Source organism: Mangifera indica, chromosome 1, assembly GCF_011075055.1.
Source record: "Mangifera indica cultivar Alphonso chromosome 1, CATAS_Mindica_2.1, whole genome shotgun sequence".
Taxonomy (NCBI): Eukaryota; Viridiplantae; Streptophyta; class Magnoliopsida; order Sapindales; family Anacardiaceae; genus Mangifera; species Mangifera indica.
The window spans coordinates 22,116,065-22,139,348 of record NC_058137.1 but is presented as its reverse complement, the minus strand read 5'-3'; the positions used below and the strand labels follow the sequence as shown (position 1 = coordinate 22,139,348).

Here is a 23,284-nt window from a genome sequence, read left to right as displayed (position 1 = left end):
TTGCGGCTCTGCACTTCGTCCTCTCCTCTGCAAATGAAGCTTGTTCCTTTGAGTCAATCCTCCACAACATCAATTCCGATTTCAATCACTGAAATGTGTCGGTTGTTCGCTCCTACTCGACAAAAACAGCAAGACGACGAAGCATGCCGTCTTGACGGAGAATCCAAGGGGTCTCAATTGTCCCAGTATTGGGCTAGCACGTCAAAGAAGGATGTTCTATAGACGCAACACAATTGCAATCCATCATCAAACAATTCCAATCCTACTGACAACTTAAGCACGCTCTTGAGGTATCAGTTTCTTTTCTTTTCTTTTCTACTTAAATTATAATTTTGGCGTTATATTTATTAATTTTTATAATGAAAAATTAGAAAAAAAAATACATTTGAGTAGTGAAATGTTATATTAAATGTAAATGTTGTAGCAGTTGTAGCAGAAATTATTACAAATAAATGTATATATTGACAACATATTTTGTTATTTAAATAATTATTTTAGCTATATATACATTTATCAATAATAATTCCCAATATTAGCTTTGTAAGGGTCTTGCATAAATTACCATTAGATTCATCCTTAAAATATCATTTCAGTGGAATGTTAATAATTCTCACTACATTTTGTTATGCTTTTCCCTCTTATATTTGAGCCTAAGAGTCTAATATTATTGAATTTGAGCTCGAGCTTTAGGGGTGGCCAGCTTGTAAAACTCATGAATTTGAAAAATTCGATATAAATCAACTAAAATAATATTATTTTGATCAATATATATCAATATGACGTACTTTTATTATCGAATCGAGCTCAAAACTCAATTCAAACTTGAACTTAAGCTAAACTTGAACTTGACTCGTTCGAATCCAACCCTATTTTGAATTGCTACTTTAGTAGCTATTGAATAATCGACCATTTTGGTTTGATTTTATTTTTTCAGACATTCTCTGTTTGTTTTTTTTTAGCAAGAAGAGTTCTCAGGAACAGAGAAAGGCAGAAAAATATAACCCTTGCATCATTAACTCACTTGGAAAACATGGAGAATACAAATTTTACAGTCTATCTGCAACATTTAAACATAACATTCTATAGATCTACACCATACATACATAACAAAGAAAGGCTCCAAAAAAAAAAAAAAAAAACAAAAGAAAACAACATTAGCATGTTATACTTATCATAGTAGTGGAATCATATATCGTATTGTATATTAAAAATTTTAATTTTTTGTATCATTGATTATATATCATGGATAGTATTGTATCATTAGATATATCTTTTAAAAAATAAAATAATGAAATAGTTCTAATTGACATACCATTATTACTATTGTCTTCTTTAAATGACACAAAACAACAACCATTCTTGTTGTTAACACAACCACTCCATTAGTATATGGAATTTGGCGCCATGGATCATATTACATCAAAGATCTCTCTCAACTCTCATTTGCACCCAACTGCAAAAAGTTAGAGAAGCTTCAAGTAGGCATTTTGGTCACATTCATTATCTAGTAACTTTCATGCATTTAAAACATTTGCTTTGTCTGCCTAACATGACTAAAAACCTAGTGAACATATCTAGAATAACTTAAGATAATAGTGTGTAGTAGAGTGTTGGATTATTGATTGGATCTTTGTATATAAAAATCGATCATGATCTGATGGTTGCCTTTAGAATGGTAGAATCATGATAAGGAGATTAAATGATTGCTTATGGAAAACCTATGAACACATTAGATGGCTTTCATGTTGATTATTCTGTCTTCAAAGACAAGCTCACAAATGTTGTGCTTCTCCGAGAACAATTTAGGAAGGACTATACCAACTTCATATTCCTATATTAGCTTTTCATCACAAGCCCATTGCTTTGTCTATTTCATTGAGTCATGAACAACTTACCAATTTGTCTTTGAAACACTTTATTCAAAGTCTTATGGTAATGAAGTTAAAAATAATAGTAGGATGCAATGTCTAGTTTCTACCTTGTCACACCAATGAATTAAAATTCCTGTAGTTGAATTCATAAAGATGAACTGTAATAATCAAACATCAATAAATATTGCAAAAAATCCTTTATATAGATAGAACAAAACACGTAGAGATAGATCGCTATTTCATCAAAAACAAAATAGAGGGAGAAATTATTTCTTTAATCTACAAGCCCTCATCTCTTCAAACCATTGATATCTTCCCCAAAGCCTTGCCACGAATCAATTGTGAAGATCTTTGATGATTTTTATAATACAAGGATCGATACAATTAGATTTTGGTAATAAGCAATAACAAGAAAATATCAAGAATGTGAAAATAATGTAACATGATATTTATGCAGTTCATGCTTTCTAATCCAAGGCAAAGAGGAGATACTCTAATCACAAGGTATTACAACTTATAATACAAAAAAGCTTTGATCTATACAGGAAAAGTAACCGCAATTGCTTCGATACAAAGCAGCCATAAAACTCATCGAAACTTGCTCGAGATCGAAGAAAATCAGAGAGTTTTGTCAATGTACAATAAATCCTAATAAAAAAGAAAAATAGATGAACAGTCAGGTAGAATTCTCTCGAATTCTATTTGGATGAATAACCTTGGTTTATATACCAAGGGTTAATAAAATATCTTACCACCAAAATGACTATTTTGCCCTTGCTATACAATGACATATAAGCTCTTACAACAATCAATTACATTTCAAATTACAAGTTTAAGACACATATGCCCACAATCTTAAGTCTAAAATCTACGCTAGATATGATTAACATCTACAACCCAACTTAAAGAAGAATGTGGAAAATAGAGATGGATATTACTATATTTTCTATTCTATCCTAATTATATTTCCATTACTGATTAGCATTGATTTTCTACTATTTTTCTTATAAAAATATGGATTAGTTTCCTTGTATTAGAGTTTAATTTCTTGTTTCAGAGTTTGATGTAACTTATATATTTCATGAGTTCTGTTTAAAAATTATATGCAATAATAAAATCTCAAATTACATCAAATATCTAGACATCATGAATTTTTCTTGAGTTTTCCTCTATAACTTTGAAGAAGAGAACTAGTTCTATAACAAGAGTTATTTTGCCAATGGATACAACAAGTGGAAGTGTCATTGATGTTATTCTGTTCCTCTAACTAGGGTTTAATTCAGGTAGCTTGTTTGAGCTCAAAAATAAGTTCGGTTTGAACGAGTTCAAAATGAATTCCACTCAAGAGAACTTGAGCTCAACTTGAATTCAAGTTTTAACTTGAGCAAAGCTTGGCTCCCCTTAAGTGAGTTAAGTTTGAACAGTTTTGAGACAAGCTTAGCTCCACTCAAGTCGAATTGAGCTCTAGCTTGAATCAACTTGACTCCAACTTTTACTCTAAATGATTTTAGATATTGGAACTTTATTGAAAGGGTTAGTGAATACAAATATGAGCAATGTTATATATACGCAATTTTGAGTATACAATTATGTACCCAAATAATTGGTCATCATGTGATTACATATTATTTTATCTTTATTTCAAAATCACCGAATTATTTAATGATGTGTCATCATGTTTTATTTTGCCTAGATGATGTGTTATTTTATTAAAATGACTTATTTACATGATAACACATCATCTGTACACCTAATTGTATATTCAAAACTGTGTGTTCATAGTTTTATTGTACAAGTATTGGTAAGATCTTTTGCCCACAAGGTTGCCAACAAAAATCAGGCAAATCTGTTTGCTAGTTCCATGTTTCTTTTCTTTCTCACCTCTAATTGGGCAAATGTAGTGGCAAAGGCTTTTACAATCGTAGCTCTTTAGGGGTTGAATGTTGACAGTTCATATGATTCATCAAGTCATAATAACTTGGTGAAGCAAATCATTCTGAATCCATCTTTGATGAACAAGTTAGAACTAGCAACTTTGAACTGTTGGCCTTTAGCATGCATCAATCATATGTAATAGTGTAGTGTCTATAGTAGTATATAACAATTGTAGAAACTACTCTTTTCACTTGTTATTTTTTGTATGAAATGGATTCAGTATATGTATTAGAAGTCAAAATCATGGTCTGGCATAGTTTAAAACTATCCAAGTACCACCCTATTCTCTGTAAAAAAAAACACAAATGATTCAATGAGAAAATCTGGCAAGCCATATTTTCCACCGACACAAGTTCATGTTCATCATTGTTTATTATACATGTTAACAAAATAATTGGCAACATATAATTTTATAGCTCTCTTTAAAATGATGGTAAAATCAATGAAAAATAGGTTGGCATTTCTAATATAGATAGAATGATTTAAGATATGAAGAGCAAGTCAAAACAGAGCAAATTTGCAAGATATATAGGTGCATAAAATCCAACTAACTTTTCATCACCAAATCACTTGGGGAGACGATCTACAATAAAATAGTAGCAAGATGTTACGCATAACTCAACAAAATAAAACCATGTACGACGCCAATAAGGATTTATGTACAAAACTGTAACAACTGCTAAGAGAACAATTATATAAGAGACTACAAAACTTATATAGAAGATACTTATATCAATGATATTATTGTCTTCTCCACTATTACTTAAAGCTTTGGGCATCAATGATGGTGATTCGATTGCATTGCAGGGTTTGGGCAATGGTTGTCCACAAAGAAGTGGATTTCCCTCATAGCTACCTTCTTCGAATGTCGCAAATTGAGCAATCCTATGAGGGGTTTGACCAGATAAATTATTATAGGCCACACTAAAAACAGCCAAACAATTTAATTCAACAATTTGAGGAGGAATTTTTCCAATCAAATTGTTATATGAAAGATCCAAACTCTCAATCTGCTTGAGATTTGAAAACGTTGATGGGATTGGTCCTGTCAAATTGTTGTGAGAGAGATTAAGTGCATGGATTCCAACAAGATTTCCCATTTGATAAGGAATCGCACCAACAAACTTATTGCAAGAAAAATCAATGCCAAACATGTAAGACAAGATTCGTCCTTGGTAAGAGTAGGAATTGTTCTTCGTTGTAAACTCTATAGTTTCTTCCTTTCTCATTGGAGGTTCAATTGGAGACCCAGCAACAACAGGTGACAAAGTTGGAGCCAAATAAGAAGTAACCCTTACTACTGCGATTTGTAAGCAATGAGGGATATGCCCAGAGAGATTGTTATGAGAAACATCTATCAATCGTAGTTGGTCTAACTTACATAAGTCGATTGGCACTTCACCTTGAAAATTGTTATTACTCAAGATAAGATAAGTCAAATTAGAAAGCCTATCAATCCAATATGGAATATTGCTTCCAAAATGATTATATCCAATATCTAACGTCGTTAAGGAAGCACTATTCGAGAATCCATTACTTAGTTGTCCCTGTAACTTATTTCTTGATAAATGAACCTGTTTAATTGATAAAGGGGGAAAGCAAAATGGTAAACTCCCAGTAATATTATTCTCCGAAAGATCTAATACTTCAAGCTTTTCTAATTGACAAAACTCTACTAGGATTGGACCTTCAAGATGATTATTTGACATTATAATATCTCTCAAATTTGACATGTTTCCTAACCACCTTGGTAACATGCCAACAAGATGGTTATCACTTATATACAACCCTTCCAAGGAGCACTTAGACAAGCTATCCGGGATTTTTCCAGTGAAGTTATTGCCATCTAGTTGTAACTTTAACAAGCTTTTCAAGTTAAAAGTTGTTGGGAATATCTCACCATGCAAGCTATTATTTGACAATACAAGGAATTGTAATGAAAGACAATGCATGGCTATTTGGTAAGGTATTTGCCCAATCAATAAATTATGGGACAAGTCCAAACTTTCCAATGATTTCATGTCACCAAAAGATGAGGGAATGCTACCATTTAAAGCATTTCGAGAAATGTTTAAAGTTTGTAGCATTGGTAAATAAGCTCCAATTCTTGTTGGAATATACCCATAAAAGGAATTGATAGAGATATCTAATTCTTTCAAAGACATGTGAGAATGAATTGACATTCGTAAAGATCCTGAAAGAGAATTATTCGCCAAATAAAGTTTTTCTAGATTGGTATTATTATTTAATAACCAAACTGGAAACTTTCCCTTCAAATTAAGGTTGGACAGATCAACTTCTAGTAAGTCATATTGACTGTAGAAGAATCTGGGCAATGAACTATTATATCCATATGCAGGTAATATGATGTGATTTAATTGAAATTTTGGGGTCAGATATTGCGACTCAGTTCCTACATATAGTTCATTATTCTCACCATAGAAGGCCTTGAGTTTTGAGTGGTTAAAAAATGGTTCGAGGGAAATTGGAATTTGGAAATGATTGTATGAAAGTTTTAAGTCTTGGATGGATGTTAGCACCTTGAGAGGAGAGGAGGATATGTCTCCGGTAAATTGATTTGATGAGATATCAAATACTTCAAGGGAAGTCAAGTTCGCAAGGCACCAAGGCAAGTTACCCCTCAAATCACTGTCTGTAATGTATAACCTCTGGAGTTGAAGTGATTTACAAATTCCTGAAATAAAAAATATCATAATGGAATTATAATTATGAAATTTGATAATAAATCAGTATGCTAAATTATTATTCTAGTGCACTAATCTTTCTAGTTAACTATTATCTTTTAATAGGAAAATCTTTAATATACAGGACAATGTGTATTTCTTTTTATTTTTTAATACAATTCTATGTGTTTATGTATATACAGGTCAATCACTAATAGATATTAGTTGAACTCACAAAGGAGAAAGAGAAGTATTAACCTTGCTCTAGAAATGTTCCACTGAGCTTCCCAAGACTAGTATTATAAATTCCTAAATATTTCAAATTCTTGAAAGTGGGAAAATCTACAAACATTAATATTAAAAATAGTTAGTAGATTCACTAAGTTGAAGTTGAAATGTTACTTTGAATAATAAAGTTATGTATATATATTTTTTGTATATAATTTAAGTATATAAATGATGTCTCATTATATAATTGAATAATTTTGAATTAAAAATAAGATAATATTAAATCACATGATGACACATCATCTATTTATTGAAATTATGTATAAAAAATATATACAAATAATATTATTCTTCTTTGAAATTTTAAATTGCAGGAATTTCGTGCATATGAATTCCAAAAATTAATTAATGTTTTAAGCAAATCAAGGGCCTAATTTATGGGACAAGTAATCTCATCGTGCTTAATTTATAGACTCTTTAGTACAACACTAATTGAATGTCCCAAACCAATTAATCAATATGCTAAATTAGAAATTGTTGTAATTATTAATATTATGAATGATAACATAAATGTTATTTTTTAAAATTATAATCAAATCAGTAGGAATAATACTAGATGATAAATTAATATATATGGAAATTTGTATAAATAATTTGTTTATATAAATAACATTATTTAAAACTAATATTTAAAAGTTTTCAATTTTAAGTTTAGGCATAGGCCACATACAATAAATGTCTAAATTTATTCAAAAAGCCTAATCTTGTGAAGATGATAATATGTGCATTTGATATGGTATTATAAACAACTTGATTTATTATTCAAGTACATGTATGAGTCATGGGGTACTAAGTAACAACAAGAAACTATTCACAAATAAAATGTTGTTCTAACCTTGGTCAAATAAAACGTCGTCGAAGTTACTATCCCAAATAATAATAGATTGAAGAGAAGTCATGTCTCCAAGCATTTGAAAAATATTGTTGTGAAAAACAGTCTCAAAGATGTATAAACGTGTCAAATTTTGGAACACAGACAATCCTACATATAAAAAAAATGTGTAAAGAAAACAAAGAAAATATTCTATAAACTAATATAATATATAAATATGGTAACCCGAAAAGTTTATCAAGTATTTTCTATATTATTATTGGTTCTTATAATTATAAATAATTATAAGATAATCATGAATTAAAGTATTACAGACTAAAATAAATTTTGGCAAGAAAGTATTATTTACCTTAAGAGTTTTTTATTTTTTTAGTAATTTTACAAAAAGTTAACATAATTTTTTTAAAAAATTTAACAAATGAGTGAAAAATTAGTTTTTTTTACAAATATAATAAGTGGGAATCTATCATTCCATTAAACCTTTGGTGGGAATTAGCCATTTCGACTTATGTTAGTATTGCTCGCTTGATTACATTTACAGTACTGCTCTCACTATTAAAATTTATTAAAAAATTATTGATGTTATGGATAAGACAAAATTAAATTAATAGAAAAATAACAAACATAATTTTTTTCAGTTTAATTAGTGTAAAAAAGGAGAAAAATAAAATATGCATTTAAAAAATCTATAAATTAATGAGACACGAAATAAACTCATGACGCTTAATAGACTCTTTAGTACAACCATAATTGAATTAACTGATATTCTAGATGAAAAATTATTATAATTTTTATAGTATAAATAATAATATTAATGTTTTTTAAATTATAATCAAATAATTAATGAATAATATTAGAGAATATATTAATGTGTACAGAAATATGTAATAATAGTTTGTTTATATACGTAACATTATTTGAAATTAATAATTAAAAGTTTTCTATTTTAAGTTTACGCATGGGCTATAAATAAGTAATATCTTAATTTATTTAAAAAGGATAATCTTGTGAAGGTGATAATGTTGGCATTTGATTTGGTAATAGAAGCAATTTAATTCATTAACTAAGTTCATTCATTTAAAGTAACAACAATCAAATATTAGTAATTATATTCTAATCTTGGTTGAATAGACTATCATTGAGATTACTATTCCAAATTTCAATAGTCTGAAGAGAAGTTATACTCCCAAGTAATTGAAAAAAGTAGTTATGAAAAACAGAGTTGTCGATTTCTAAAAATGTCAAATTTTTGATCGAAGGCCACTCTACACAAAGAAAAAATATGTGTAAGGGAAATACAAAAAAACATTTCATGAATTAATTGTAATTTGTATGTATAAACATGGTCACCACAAAAATTTATCAGCTTTTTTTTTTTTTCATATTATTATTGGTTCTAATTATTATTTTAAAATAATTGTATTATAATAATAAATGAAAAGTATTATAGATTAAAATAAATTTCAATTTATCAACTTAATTATAGTTAAAATTATAAAAACCGATTGATATTTTATCTTATTGTTAAAGTTGTAATTTAAACTTTTATTTTTATTTTCTATTACAGAGATTATCAATTTAGGATAACTTATTTTAGAAAAAAAAAATGTAAAAATAGCGTAAGTTATAAAAGTTTTATCTTAAAACCTAAATTCTGTTAAAATTGACTGTTTTGATTATATTTACTGTAATATCCTTGCTAATAAAGTATCAAAAACTATTTTAACTAGGCATATAATATTTAACATATCCACTAGAAAAAAAATAAAATGCACATTTAAAGACAAAATTTAATGTTTTTTCAATTTATTTTAATATGGCAGAACAAAATTTAGTGAAGTCATTGAGTAAATATGAGAATTATTTAAAGAAAATTTTGATTTTTTTTTTCTTTTAAGGCAATGTTAATGTGCTTACCATGAATAGGAAGTCTTCCACTAATGTTGCAATACCAGAGTTCAACATAATTTAGGGATGGCAGTGAGCCCAATGTTTGTAAGAGGCTGCTTCCGTCACTAATACTCACATTCCATAGATGAAGCCAATTTAACTTTCTCAAACTTGTGCCACCTGTGTATACATGAAAAAATTCAAACACTATTATTCTCATTGTTTTCTCATGAAAAAATTCCTATAACGGCATAAGAACTACCATTTTCAAATCCAATACATGTGCTTATGTGTCATTGTGCATCTCATAAAGGAGAAATGTGGGAAAATAATGACAAATGTTAGATTATTATATTTGGTCTTTTTTTATAATTATTAAAAATAATTATGTCATCATCAATACCTTTTGAGAATACAATTTTGTTAATCTCATTTCCTCCCATGAATAATGCCTCTAAGTTACTCAAAGAGACCAACTCTGCAAATAGTTAAAACAAGAGTGAATTAAAAATAATAAAAAAAGAATTAGACTTTAATTCAATTCACTTAATTTCATTAAAGTTAATATTTGCAAATCTTTCAAACTACTGAGGGGATTTCATTATGAGAGACAGAGTGAAAATATGACACTTACAAACATTATTTCAAAATCAATACTATTTAGAAATATTTCTATTAAAGATGAAGGATCATTGTTTTTTATTCATTTAATAATAAATAACTTTTATTAGTCCAATTTTAAATTATGTTATTGTCCGCCAAAGATATCTTTTCAATTAGACAAAGCAAAAATAGGTCATATATAAAATCTTGTTATGCATGAGAGAAATTAAAATGAAAAGAAAGCTTACCTTGAAGATCAAATGTTCCTTTCAATCCAATGTCATATATATCTAGTCCTTTTAATGAAGATAGAGTAGATACATATGATACTATGTTATGGTTGAAGATGTTACCACTTAAACCGAGATACTCCAAGTTGTTAATCTTTGAAGCTGAAAAAAAATTCAAATATAATAATAACAATAATAATAATAATGATAATAATAATAATAATAATAAGAGTTATGTTATGTAATGGAACATTACCGTTAAAATGGTTTAGTTCTCTAAACTGATTATAAGATAAATTTAAATACTTAAGAGATGAATGTTTGCTCAAAGCAGATAAAATACGACTGTCATTGAAGATATTGTCATATAAGTAGAGAACCTTGAGATTACTTAAGTGTGATAATTTTTCAAAATCTACAAAACAAATATTATTAATAAATTAAATTTAGTAAATTAAAATAAAATCTGCATGCTTTAAAATCAATTTATTAAGAGGATGGAAGGTGAAAGACCTTCATTCTCAACACAACCAGCTATAAGATTGTCACTTAAATCAAGAGTTTCCAATTCTTGGAAGGGAGAAAACAAAGAAACATTTAGATTCCACTTTCCTGATTCATATTTTCTTGCATGAAAAAGATTAAGACTTGTCACTCTGCCTGTCATATTGTTGCATTGAATCCTTGTCCATTGACAACAATATGATAAATTCCTATCACCCTCAACCCACTCTTGAAGTGAGTTAGCATCGTTTAAGAAATGTTTAAGATGCAAGAGAGCAAACCTCTCTTCCTCCATATTTTAAAAAAAATAAACATCATCATCAACATTGACCAAACCCTCACACATTTTAACTCCATCTCTCAATAATAATACTATATTTGTTTTGCTTATGTGATTTCCAAGAAATCAGTTTAGTGTATTTATAGTATAGAGAGGTGTAGGATGTCTCTTTCAACTCATTTTCCTCTTCTCTTTCCTCTTTCCCAACTATAATATATTTTATTAATTTTTTATCAACAAAAAATAATAATACATAAATTATATATTTGATATCAATCAATTAGAAATTCCTACAATAAGTTCAAGAAATATAGCTTTAGTTTTGCTTATACTTTGTCTATGAACTATGTAAACCAATTAAAAATTATGTGACACAAATTAAATGTAATTATATTGATTTGACTTCCAAATATTATTTTATGTCAAATTGCATTGACTAAAAAAATAAGAATATTGTCTTTCCTCAAAAACTAATTTTTAACTAATAACTTCAATTGTTATGGAGCATTGAAGAGGCCAAGAAACGTAAAGTTGGTGTGAAGAATTATATTACTGATTGTGTTGATATTTTTAAGAAAATTTGAATATTCAATTCTCAATTGTTATGGAGCATTGAAGAGGCCAAAAAAGGTAAAGTTAGTCTGAAGAATTATATTGTTGATTGTATTGATATTTTCCAGAAAATTTGAATATTCAATTCTCTGGTGTTATGTTATGCACTTTGTTTCTTGATTTTTCATTTCACTTAGCGATGGTCCCCAATCATTCCCACCATTTATGACAACGACTAGTATTCCATCAACTTTATGAGAGCAAATAACACGGTTTTAGACTTGACTTGTCTATGCAACTTGAAGTGGAAGTTGGGACATTCACTTTCCACACTTTTAGAGTTGACTTGTCTATGCAATTGAAAAGATAATGTCTTTAAAGGTTCGCTCATCAATGGTATGCACTAATATTGAAAATATTTTATCTTTAGACTTTGATTCATAACCCCAAAAGATACCTAGAGTTGTTTTAACAAATTATTTTCCTCCCAAAAAATTGGTGAAATTAATAATAATAATAATAATCTTTATTAAAAAGAAATATGTAAGACCTAAGGTGTGATCTTACACTAGAGATGATAGTGAGTGAACTTTATTATGAAGAAAATAATGTTTTTAAAAATAAAGTAATATTCAATCATATAATAATATATTTAAGTGTGTATCTATTTGTGTACTTAAAATGAATACACATAGTTAGCTCAAAATTAATTCAATATTATTGAAGATTTTTAGTAAGACTTTTACATTATGCAAACTGATTTCTACCCTACATGTAAAGACTGATAAATGTTCCTTGGTTCATTTTTCCAATGGGCAAAATGTCAAGTAGTCAACACAAATTATTCAATATACCGTGAAAGAAAGGTTGGAAATTATGATAGAATAAAATTATATATATAAATATGTCTTACTAATTTATTTATACAAATTGAAGTAATAACATATCATTTGGTATATTAACACATCAAATTGTATGAATAAGTTAATAAGATTTGATTAGACATAAAATATTACTCATTTCGATAACACGACTTGAAGACATTAATTTCATGAACTAAGACATAATGTCATTTTATTTTATTTTTCTTATTATCAAATATTATTTGTTAAATTATTAATAATTACATCTATTATATCATTTATTATAAAAATATTATATTTATGATCTTTTTTATGAAAAAATGATTGATTGGAAATTAGGATGAAGATGATTTTTCAATAGTGAAAAAATTAAACGTAGTGTGTTGAGACATATTAGTTATATTGAAACGTTAGTCTTATGATTATAATATCATGAATAAAATTGAGAACTCCATTTCGATCGGGAAAGGTGAAAGAAAGGGGAAAAAAAATTGCAAGGTTTCAAAGAGAGTTTAAAGAGAAAATAGAGATAAATGAACAAAATGTAATTAATAGACCTAATAACAACACATAATCATTATATAAATGGAATTTAAAGTTAAATTTTAATCTTAGTATTTGCATTTAATAATCTTTTTGCTAGATTTTGGGTTTGAGTAGTTAAATGTAAGTGAAAGAGATTGAAAATGAGACTTTTTGATGCTAGGGGTAGAATTGCCTTTTTAAATTATATTTTTATTGGAAGCAATTTTGTAAATATCCACTCTCTTAAAAGTAACTAATTTAATTAATAACCCATATGATAACCCCTAAAAACTAATCAATAAAACTATAAGTATTCATTTTAAGTACATAAATGAGTACATATTTGATATGTATCATTATGTGATTGAATAATTTTGAATTAAGAATAAAGTAATGTTCAATCATATGATAATACATTTATATGTGTACTTGTTTGTGTATTTAAAATAGGTACACATAGTTAACTCAAATTATTTCAATATTATTGAAGATTTTTAGTAAGACCTTTATATTATGTAAACTAATTTCGACCCTACATGTAAAGACTGATAAATGTCATTTTATTGATGAAGAAATGATTGAAACGTCATGACAATTTTCCACGGTTCATTTTTCCAATGGGCAAAATGTCAACTAGTCAACACAAATTATTCAATATACCGTGAAAAAAAGGTTAGAAATAATGATAGAATAAAATTATATATATAAACATGTCTTACTAATTTATTCATACAAACTAAGATGATAACATATCATAAGGTATGTTGACACATCAGATTGTATAAATAAATTAATAAGATTTGATTATACATATAATATTACTCATTCCGATAACACGGCTCGAAGACATTAATTTCATGAACTAAGACATAATGTCATTTTATTTTATTTTTCTTATTATCATATATTAATTTGTTAAATTATTAATAATTACATCTATTATATCATTTATTATAAAAATATTATATTTATGATCTTTTTTAGGAAAAAATGATTGATTGGAAATTAGGGTGAAGATGATTTTTTGGTAGTGAAAAAATTAAACGTAACGTGTTGAGACATATTAACCATGTTAGAACGTTAGTCTTACAATTATAATATCATGAGTAAAATTGAGAACTTGATTTTGATCGAAAAAGGTGAATAAAAGGGAAAAAAATCACAAAGTTTCAAAGAGAAAATAGAGATAAATAAATAAAATGCCTCAATTACTTTTTATTAATCAAAAAAATTACCATCAACTTTTCACCAACAATAAATATAATTTGTAATTACCTACAAAAATAATAAATATCATTTAAGTTAATGTTGTAATATTGGAAAAATGGCCTTGGAAAATTAGTTCAAGTTGATAATAATGGTTGTTTTGAAAAATCAATTATAATGACTTATAAATGTCATCTTCATGATAAAGAATGATTGAAATATCTTGACTATTTCTATGGTTTTTTTTTCCAATAGGGCAATAATTAACATACAAATTATTTAATATTCCATGGAAAAAAGTAGAAAATTCCATTAACATGGTTCAAAGACATTAATTTCATGAACAAAGACATAATATCATTTTACTTTATTTTTCTTATTATAATAAAAATACTATATTTGTGATTTTTTTGATGAAAAAATTGATTGAGTGAAAATTAAAGCGAAGCTGATATTCCGACAAGGTAAGAATAAATTAAATGACATATGTTAAGATAAATTAGTCATGTTAAGACGTTAACCTTACAATTATGATACTATAAATATAATTGAGAGCTTGATTTTGAAAAGAAAAAGGTGAAAAAAAAGGGATAAAAGTAAGAAAATTTCAAGAGAAATCAAAAAGAAAATAATGATAAATCAACTAAATGCCTGGATAGTTTTTATTAATAAAAAATATTAAAAATTGTAAAATTTTATATCATCTTCTTACCAACAATAAATTTTATTTGGGTTAATATTATAGTGTTGGAAAAATAGTTTTGGAAAAATAATAGCTAATAATGGACAAATTGAAAAATCAATTATAACAACTTATAAATTTCATCTTCAAGATAAAGAGTGATTGAAAGTTTGAAACATCTTTTGGACAACAATCAACATATAAATTATTCAATGTTCCGTGGAAAAAACTTAAAAATTCCAATAACACGGCTCATTGACTTAAATTTTATAAACTCGAATATGATACCATTTTATTTTATTTTACTTATTAAAAAAATTATTTGTTAAATTATAAAATAATTACATTTATTATTTATTTTTTTAATTAAAAAATTACTTTATCTATGAATGATGACCCAACAAATAGTTTCATTTAAAGATCTATTGATATTTATAAAAGTTTAGAAGTTTTCTTTATGTTTTTAATTTAGTTTTTTTTTTTTTTTGTGCACAAAAATTGGTGTGAATCATATTATTTTATTATTTTGGCATAATTCTGTGAATCAATTTGGGTATAAGGCCATAGACACATAATGTCAGTAATTCGTGATCGTGACACGAGCTCATCAGGCCTAGGGTGAGACATGATAACTTGTCTAATTGATTGTATTAATATTTATATGTACAGATAAAAAGACTCTCAACATATAATCGAGTCGAACTAAATATGGGTCAACAGTGTGCATTGACTCTCATGAGACAAGTGCACAAGCAAGTGCATGCACACAGACAAGGTGGACTGGGGCGCTGACCGCTTAGACAGGCAACGCATGTGCACATGTAGCATGCACCCCATTCAAAGAGATCACGCACAATGCGCACAAGCAAGGAAGTGGGCTACTGGTCCAGGAATAAAAAACATAATTGCTGCCTCTGCATTTTTGGGGGCCTTAAAAGCCCAAAACTTGTCATTCTAAGCATCAAACAGGTGGCCAGGGAAGAAGTCAAATGACGTGGGAGTTGCACAAGAAAACACCCCACAAACCCCAAGTCGCGCCATGACAGGACATGTTGGGTAGGAAAACGTGCTGAGCAAGGATGCCAGATAATCCTTAAAGTTGGGTGACAATTTTCTTTTAAATTACGTCTTATGCCTAGGATAATGCCTAAGTGGTTGGGGATGTCAACAATTCAGAATGCCTATAAATTGAGGGTTGTGTAAGCCAGTGAAGTGTGTGGAAAAATCAGTGTAAATACTTGTTGCAGCAGGCTTGTAAATCCTTTTTGAGTTAATAAAAAGGTTGGGTACTTTTCTGGTACATTGAGTGTTCCATTCTTTTACATTTCTTAGTGTTTGCAAGTGTTGTTCAAGTGGGTTGACTAAGTGCAAAACTTAGTCTCATTATTTATAGGACGCGAATTTCATATCAATTGAGTTAATTAAAAAGGTTGAGTATTTTTCCCATAACCTTCTCCTTACTTTCTCAACCAAACGGTAACTTTTTAACTTGGATTGAGAGAAACATTTTACAAAAGTTTCAATGAACTTGGGTACTGAGGAAGTAGTGTAAATTAGCTGCTGGTTAGTTGTTCAAGAGTTCTTAAGGAGGCTAAGTCTAATTTTAATCCAATTTTAGATAGGATGAATGTGAAGAAGGTATGTAATTTTGGGGAGGAGTTATGCCTCCAATGTTACAAAAAAAAAAAATTATATGGAAAAATGAATATTTACTGAATTTTAAACATCTTTTTGTAAATTAAGTTATGATAGTGGTGATGTAAATCTTATAAGATCATGGTCTCTACTATATTTAAATTTGGATAAAACAAGAAATAAATGAGACAAATTTCAATGTGATTTGATTTCATTTTTGAAAAACTTATGTTCATGATATAATTATCAGTTAATATTACAAAATATATCCTTAAAATTATGTGTATATAAGGTTATATATGTTTCTATGATATAGTGATGAAGATTTTATAAGACCGTAGTTTCTACTATATCTAAATTTGAATAAAACAATAAATAAATGAGACATAAAATTTCAATGTGATTCGATTTATTAATTAAAAAACTTATGTTCATTATATAATTATTAGCTGATATTACAAAATATATCTTTAAAATTATGTGTATGGAGTTCTTTAAGGTTCCTTAATATTTCTGTTATTTTGTAGTCTTTTATATTTATACAACTTGAGAATAGAAGACAAGAATTATACTCCAAACATGATTTTATCAAGGCCAAAGAACTATTTCCCACTCAAGTTTTAATGCAAAGACAAATATATATCTGCGAGAGATCAAAAACCCAAATACTTACTCATAGACTAACTTCCATTAGAATTTCTATTATAGACAAGGGTAAAATCGTCATTTTATTATTAAACTCTAAAACTCTAAAAATTTATATCATTTTCTTCTCTTAATAAGGAAGATGAAGTTCTTTATCTTCCTGACTTTAATGGGTTGACAAAGCGAGCGATGAGAAGAAAGGGGAAGTGTTAAAGGGAGATGAGGAGAAAGAGGAAGTGGTGGGAGGGAGAGATCGTTGAAAGAGCTGCTGGAGATTAAAGAGTAAACCTTAGGAGAGAAAATGTTGTTTTTTAAAACTTGATTTAGGAGGGCAATTTAGGGTTTGAGGGGAAAGGAGATAAAATTTTAAATCTAACAGATTTAGTTAATTTTAATGGCTCATGAGTAAGTAAAAAATTTTTTAAAACTAGAAGGTGAAAACTTAACAAAAGAACAATCTTTGGATGGAAATGAGTTTTTTGACCTTTTAGAAAACTTTTTTTTTGAGTATAATATTAAAAAAAAGTGTAAAATAGGAAAACTATTTAAAGATATTTTCACAGTTTTAAAAAATTATTAATCTAAAAACATTATTTAAAGAGCAATAATATGCATATCTATTTTGAATACATAAAAAGGTACACATTTATGTATGTCATCATGTGATTGAGTACTGCTTTATTTTTAATTCAAAACTATTAAATCAAATTATGATACACATCGAGTGTATATATGTTTGTGTACTCAAAATAGATACACACGGTTTTATTGTTATTTAAATAATATAACAAAGGTATTTTCAAATATTAAAATAAAACTAAAAAATATGAATTATATTTATTTAAAAAAAGAAACTTAGCTTATCACAAATCCAACGAACATGTAAACAAGTGACCAAAATAAAAATTGGGGGTTTTAGACAGTCATTAAATCATTGAGGACTTGTTGAAAATTAATAAAACTTTAGCATACTTCATTGAATTAACCCATAATGAACCAAAACCCTTAAACCCTGCGTCAGCACCCTGCCTCTTCAACTTCGTTTTCCCATTTCGCTCTCCGATTCTCTGAAAATTGTTAATGCAAATGAAGCTTGTACGCCTGCTTACGATTCTTGGAAGCGTCAGCTCTCAAATCAGCCATCGAAACGTTTCGAGTATTTCTTCATACTCGACAGCTACAGAAAACCTAAGATCGAAGTGGAGACGCCGAATGTCAAACTCGATGAACGCTCTTTTCCGTCGGATCTCGCCGTTGGGAGATCCTAAGGTCTCCATTGTTCCGATGCTGGACCAGTGGGTCCAGGAAGGACGAGCCGTAGACAAAGTACAACTCCGAGACTTTATCAAACGGTTGCGGTCCTTCAGACGATACACTCACGCTCTGCAGGTACTAATAAATAAGAAATAATTCTATTTTATATTTATGTTTTAAAAATTTTCTATTTATATGTTTTATTGTTTAAAATTACTTCGCTTGAGGAATTGCCTGGAAGTTCATTAGTGGTTGAATGAAGTTTAACGAATTATTGGAAGTTAGGGAATTTCTGGTTTATATATTTTTGAATTAGCTAATTCCCCATGTAATTAAAGTAAAATAAAAAAAAAGTTAATTCTGTTTAATTAGGTTTTGTTGTGTTACTTGTGGAATTGATGGGAGATAAAAGCATGGAATTTTGTTGTTATTATTATTTATTTGGTTTCAGCATTTCAATTTAAGAAGTTTTACTCAATTGAAACTAGAGAGAATGGTTGTATGATGGTTTAACAATTGCTTTATTTTGTGAGGGTTGGTATTGATATCGTTTAAAAATTTTTATAATGGATTCATTTGGAAGGTATTAAAAGGTTCTATGTTGGTGCAAGGGTTGAGTTGCTTCATGGGCATTGGTGATGATATGGTTCACAGTTTTTACAACGGGGTCTGTTTGAAATTATTAAATGGTTCTATGTTGGCAGAAGAATTGGATTGTTTCTCAAGCGATGGTATTAATACAGTTCCCAATTTTTATAAGCGGTCATTTGAAAAGTATTAAAAGGTTCTTTGTTAGCATAATATTTGTTTGTTTCATGAGTGTTGGTTTTGATATGGTTCACAATGATTCATTTGGACTGTATCAAGTCTTTTTAAAGCTCTATTAGTTTGAGTTCTGAGAAAATTTTTTCTTCAGCTTTAAAATCCATATATACATATATATATATAGTTAGGATGAAGTGGATGAAAAATGCTACATTTTCCATTTCTCAATGGTACTAGATATAGATTGATACATAAGGTGGTGGCATTTGAAGACAAAATTTTGGGTATGGTAATGTTGTAGGTCATCAATTGCAAGAATTTTCATTTCTACCTTGATGAGTGTAATCACTAAATAAATCCTTGTAATTTGAATTAGGGTATGAATCAAACTTGAACTCATCTCGAACAAGCCCAAAACAAGCTTAGATCAAGCAAGCTTGAGCTTGAGTATGAGAGTTTAATATTTTCGAGCTTGAACTTGAGCTTTAGAGGTGTTCGGCTTGTAAAGTTCATGAGCTTGAAAAATTCAATACAAATCGACTAAAACAATGTTATTTTAACCAATATGTATTAAAATAACGTCGTTTTAGTATCAAACCGAGCTCAAATACCTTTAAAGTGAGCTCGGCTTGAGCTTGAGTTTGACTCCATTGAAGCATAGGCGAGTGCAAGCTCGAATCCAATCTTAATTTGAATCATGTTCGGTTTCATTAGAAGTCTTATGATTAAGTGTTTTATTTCTTTTTTGGCAGTCTCCCTATTGGTTCTCTCATTAGTTTATGATTGATTGTTGATCATGATTCAATATGTCCAGCAAGAGTATTTGAGTTGGTCAAGTTATGGCAAATCGACCACCATAATTTGACTTGAAATTACTGAGATTGATCATATGATCTTTTTTTTTAAATTTGGCAATTGGTTTTGTAAGGGTTCATTAAAAATTTAACCTACTATAGATCATTAGACTCACAAGTTGTAGTTGCCATACTAGTTTGATGTTTTTTTATAAAGATGATTACTTCATTTTGTCATGTTATTGCTTTCACATCGTACTAGAATAAGCTTTCTGTCTCTTTTTCAGATGTCTATGTGGATGACTGACAATAGATACATTATCTTTAATGCGGGTGATATGGCCATTCGGCTGGATTTGATCCATAAAGTTAAGGGGATAGAGCAAGCAGAAAATTATTTTAATAATATTCCAATTCAGTTAAGGGGCATTGAGGTTTATACCTCTCTTCTCAACAGCTATGTGAATGAAAAATCTTTAGAGAAGGCAGAGGCCACCATGCAGAAAATGAGGGATTTGGCGTTGGCTAAATATCCTCTGGTTTACAATTCTTTGCTTAAGCTTTATTATCAAAATGAAAATTATGAGAAACTTGACAGTCTGATGCATGAAATGGAAGATAAAGGCATTGCTTGTAACAAAGTTACATTCGGGATCCGCCTTAGTGCCTATGCAGCAACTTGTGATGTTAAAGGAATTGAGGACACTGTGACACTGATAGAATCGGATTCAAGTGGTGTTTTAGAATGGGAAACTTACTTTATTGCAGCTAGTGGGTATGTAAAAGCTGGGTTTTTGGACAAGGCTTTGTCAATGCTGAAGAAAGTTGAGGGGCTAATAACAAATAAAGCAAGCAGTAAAGCATATGATTATCTTATCACACAATATGCTGCATGTGGGAAGAAAGATGAAGTTTTAAGACTTTGGGAACTCTACAAAAAGAATAACAAAGTCTTAAATAGGAGCTATATATGTGTCATGCCTTCTATTTTGAAATTTGATGACATAGAAAGCGCAGAAAAGGTTTTGCAGGAGTGGGAATCCCAATGTGAACACTATGATATTCGGATTCCTAACTTCTTGATTGCCGCTTATTGCAGGAAAGGGCTTTTGCAGAAAGCTGAAACTCTTATAAAGAGGGCTACATTGAAGGGGGGAAAGCCTGATGCCTGGACTTGGTTTTATATTGTTACTGCATATCTGAGGGATGGTCAAACTGAAAAAGCAGTGGACACTTTGGAAGAAGCATTAGTTGTTCGTGGTGACCAGCGGAAGCCTAATGAGGAAAGTTGGACAGACTCACTGGAATACTTAAAAGAGAAAGGAGATTTGGAGGGAGCAGAGAAAATTATAAAATTACTCAGGGACAAGGATATTATCTGTGTGGGTGTCCAAGACAGATTGTTGAACAATGTTCGGGTTGGGAAATCAAACTTTGATGCAATCAACTAGTTCAATGGTGTTTCTTCAATTTGAAATTCATAAGCACTTTCAAAGCCCTGATGATGATGGGAAGTCTTCAATCAAAGAAGAGGTAATATGATGAGTATTTATATGGAGATGTTCTTAAACAATCTGGAAGCAATGCTAGATATCTCAATGGTGAGAAGAGCTCAAAGGTTTGCTTGGTGGAATGCCTTCTATTGATTGCTATTTAATGACATTTTTTCATGTCTATTTGGTGATAATATAATTATTAGCCTGTTTAGGGTTCGTAGTCATAGATTGGCGGGGAAAACCATTGCTTGCTAAGACTTTTCCGGTTGAATCCTTCAAAATATAACTGAATTGAAGATGATACTAAATTTGTAGTAAGATCAGACTGAATCATTTATAAATTAATCTATTTCAGCATTTTAGAAGAAATTGGCAATAGATGATTTACTTGAGGGTTTCTTCTGCCCACTGCAGTTTTGTTCTTGAGTAGAGCCTTTAATGAGAAGCATATGGCGAAACTAGAAAAGGAACCTTAACAATTTGTGAAAGTAGATTTGGTTTGATTTGAAGAATATGGAAAATGAAGTTAATTATTTAAATTTTAATCTAAATAAATGTGTTAATAATTATTATATTTGACAATTCTAATCCATTTTTACGTTGTCTGCCGATCGCAACCTTATAAACCCTTCCATTGTCTTCACGGTGGAGCTATTCATTTCTCTCTCTGTGTCAGCATTTACCGCTAATTGAAGCTTGCACGCTTACGCACAATCCTTGAAAGAATCAGTTGTCATCTTCCTCCTGGAAATGTTTCCAGTACTTCCTAACATCGGCAGCACAGGTCCAAAACCCTCGACTGAGTGGAGCCTATCCGAAAATACATTAGAAAAGATAGCTGATGTTAGTTTACGGGAACATTTTAAACTTTTTAGTGCACTATCAATGCCATTTCAGTTGGATTTTTTTGCGGCTTTTCGGAGAATAAGAAGAGGTGTCGTCGGAGTTAATAACTGGAAAGAATGATCATTGGAAAAAGAAAATAAATAATGTAAGTATAATATTTTAAATTTTAAAATAATAATTGTTAATTCTAAAAAATAAAAACTTTAGAAACTTTAAAAGTTAGGGTGAAAATATAATTTTTTAAAATTAAGTTTTAAAAAAATTTAATTTTTAAAATTAAGATAAAAAATAGAGATGAAAAGTTAATAGATAAGGTGTCCTTTGCCTAAATCCAAAGATAAAGCTCAGGTAAAGATGGATCAGGAATTTAAATTCAATCATCAATTAAACAATTTAAATTAATAGTTTAAACTATCAGCGTATTTTGGTTCTTATATTGAAAAAAAAAAGTCATTTAATCTCTAAATTAACCTAATAAATTAGCAAGATTGAATGATGGGTGATATTTTAGATTTTTAAAATTTAATTGGTGGAAGTTTGTCAATATATCAAATATGGGACGTTTTTTAAATTATAGATAAGATAATACATAATCATATAATAACATATTATTGTTTATATAATTTTGTATATTATTAGTATACATAATTTTATCGAATAATAATTTTTTATTTTTAATATTATGAGAAACATGAGGTTTGTTTGCTTGAGGATCTCCATCTATATATGGTTTGGTGTGGTTTGACAGATTTTTCAAACTAAATTAAAAAAAAAAATGGTTTGAATAATTTTTAAATCAAATCAAACTATTTTAGATTTTAAATTAAACCAAACTAAATTGAAAAAATGCAGGTTGATCCGATTTGAATTACAACTTGAACCTAGTTATCAATATCCTAAAATA

General features: G+C 28.8%; 3 protein-coding genes across 3 annotated transcripts in view; 1 reads left to right on the top strand and 2 right to left on the bottom strand.

Moving 5' to 3' along the window:
• Positions 1–4,309: 4,309 nt before the first annotated feature.
• Positions 4,310–6,857, bottom strand: LOC123210657 (receptor-like protein 1). Its single transcript, XM_044629133.1, has 2 exons — positions 6,749–6,857; positions 4,310–6,501 (listed from the first exon to the last, which is right to left on the bottom strand). Exons 1-2 carry the CDS (start codon positions 6,840–6,842, stop codon positions 4,373–4,375), a joined length of 2,223 nt encoding a protein of 740 aa, XP_044485068.1. The 5' UTR covers positions 6,843–6,857; the 3' UTR covers positions 4,310–4,372.
• Positions 6,858–7,445: 588 nt separating this feature from the next.
• Positions 7,446–23,284, bottom strand: part of LOC123218395 (receptor-like protein 13) — a 51,014-nt gene continuing 35,175 nt past the window's right edge. The window contains exons 3-5 of the mRNA XM_044639850.1: positions 9,904–9,978; positions 9,528–9,680; positions 7,446–7,760 (exon numbers count right to left, since the gene is read on the bottom strand). Of these exons, the coding sequence (XP_044495785.1) occupies positions 7,609–7,760; positions 9,528–9,680; positions 9,904–9,978 (380 nt within the window). The 3' untranslated portion in view covers positions 7,446–7,608. The remainder of the gene's footprint in view (positions 7,761–9,527; positions 9,681–9,903; positions 9,979–23,284) is intronic.
• On the top strand, positions 18,225–21,891 carry LOC123218356 (pentatricopeptide repeat-containing protein At2g20710, mitochondrial-like). The gene is made up of 2 exons (XM_044639798.1): positions 18,225–18,614; positions 20,326–21,891. The coding sequence occupies exons 1-2, from the start codon at positions 18,306–18,308 to the stop codon at positions 21,487–21,489; spliced, it is 1,473 nt and encodes a 490-aa protein (XP_044495733.1). The 5' UTR covers positions 18,225–18,305; the 3' UTR covers positions 21,490–21,891.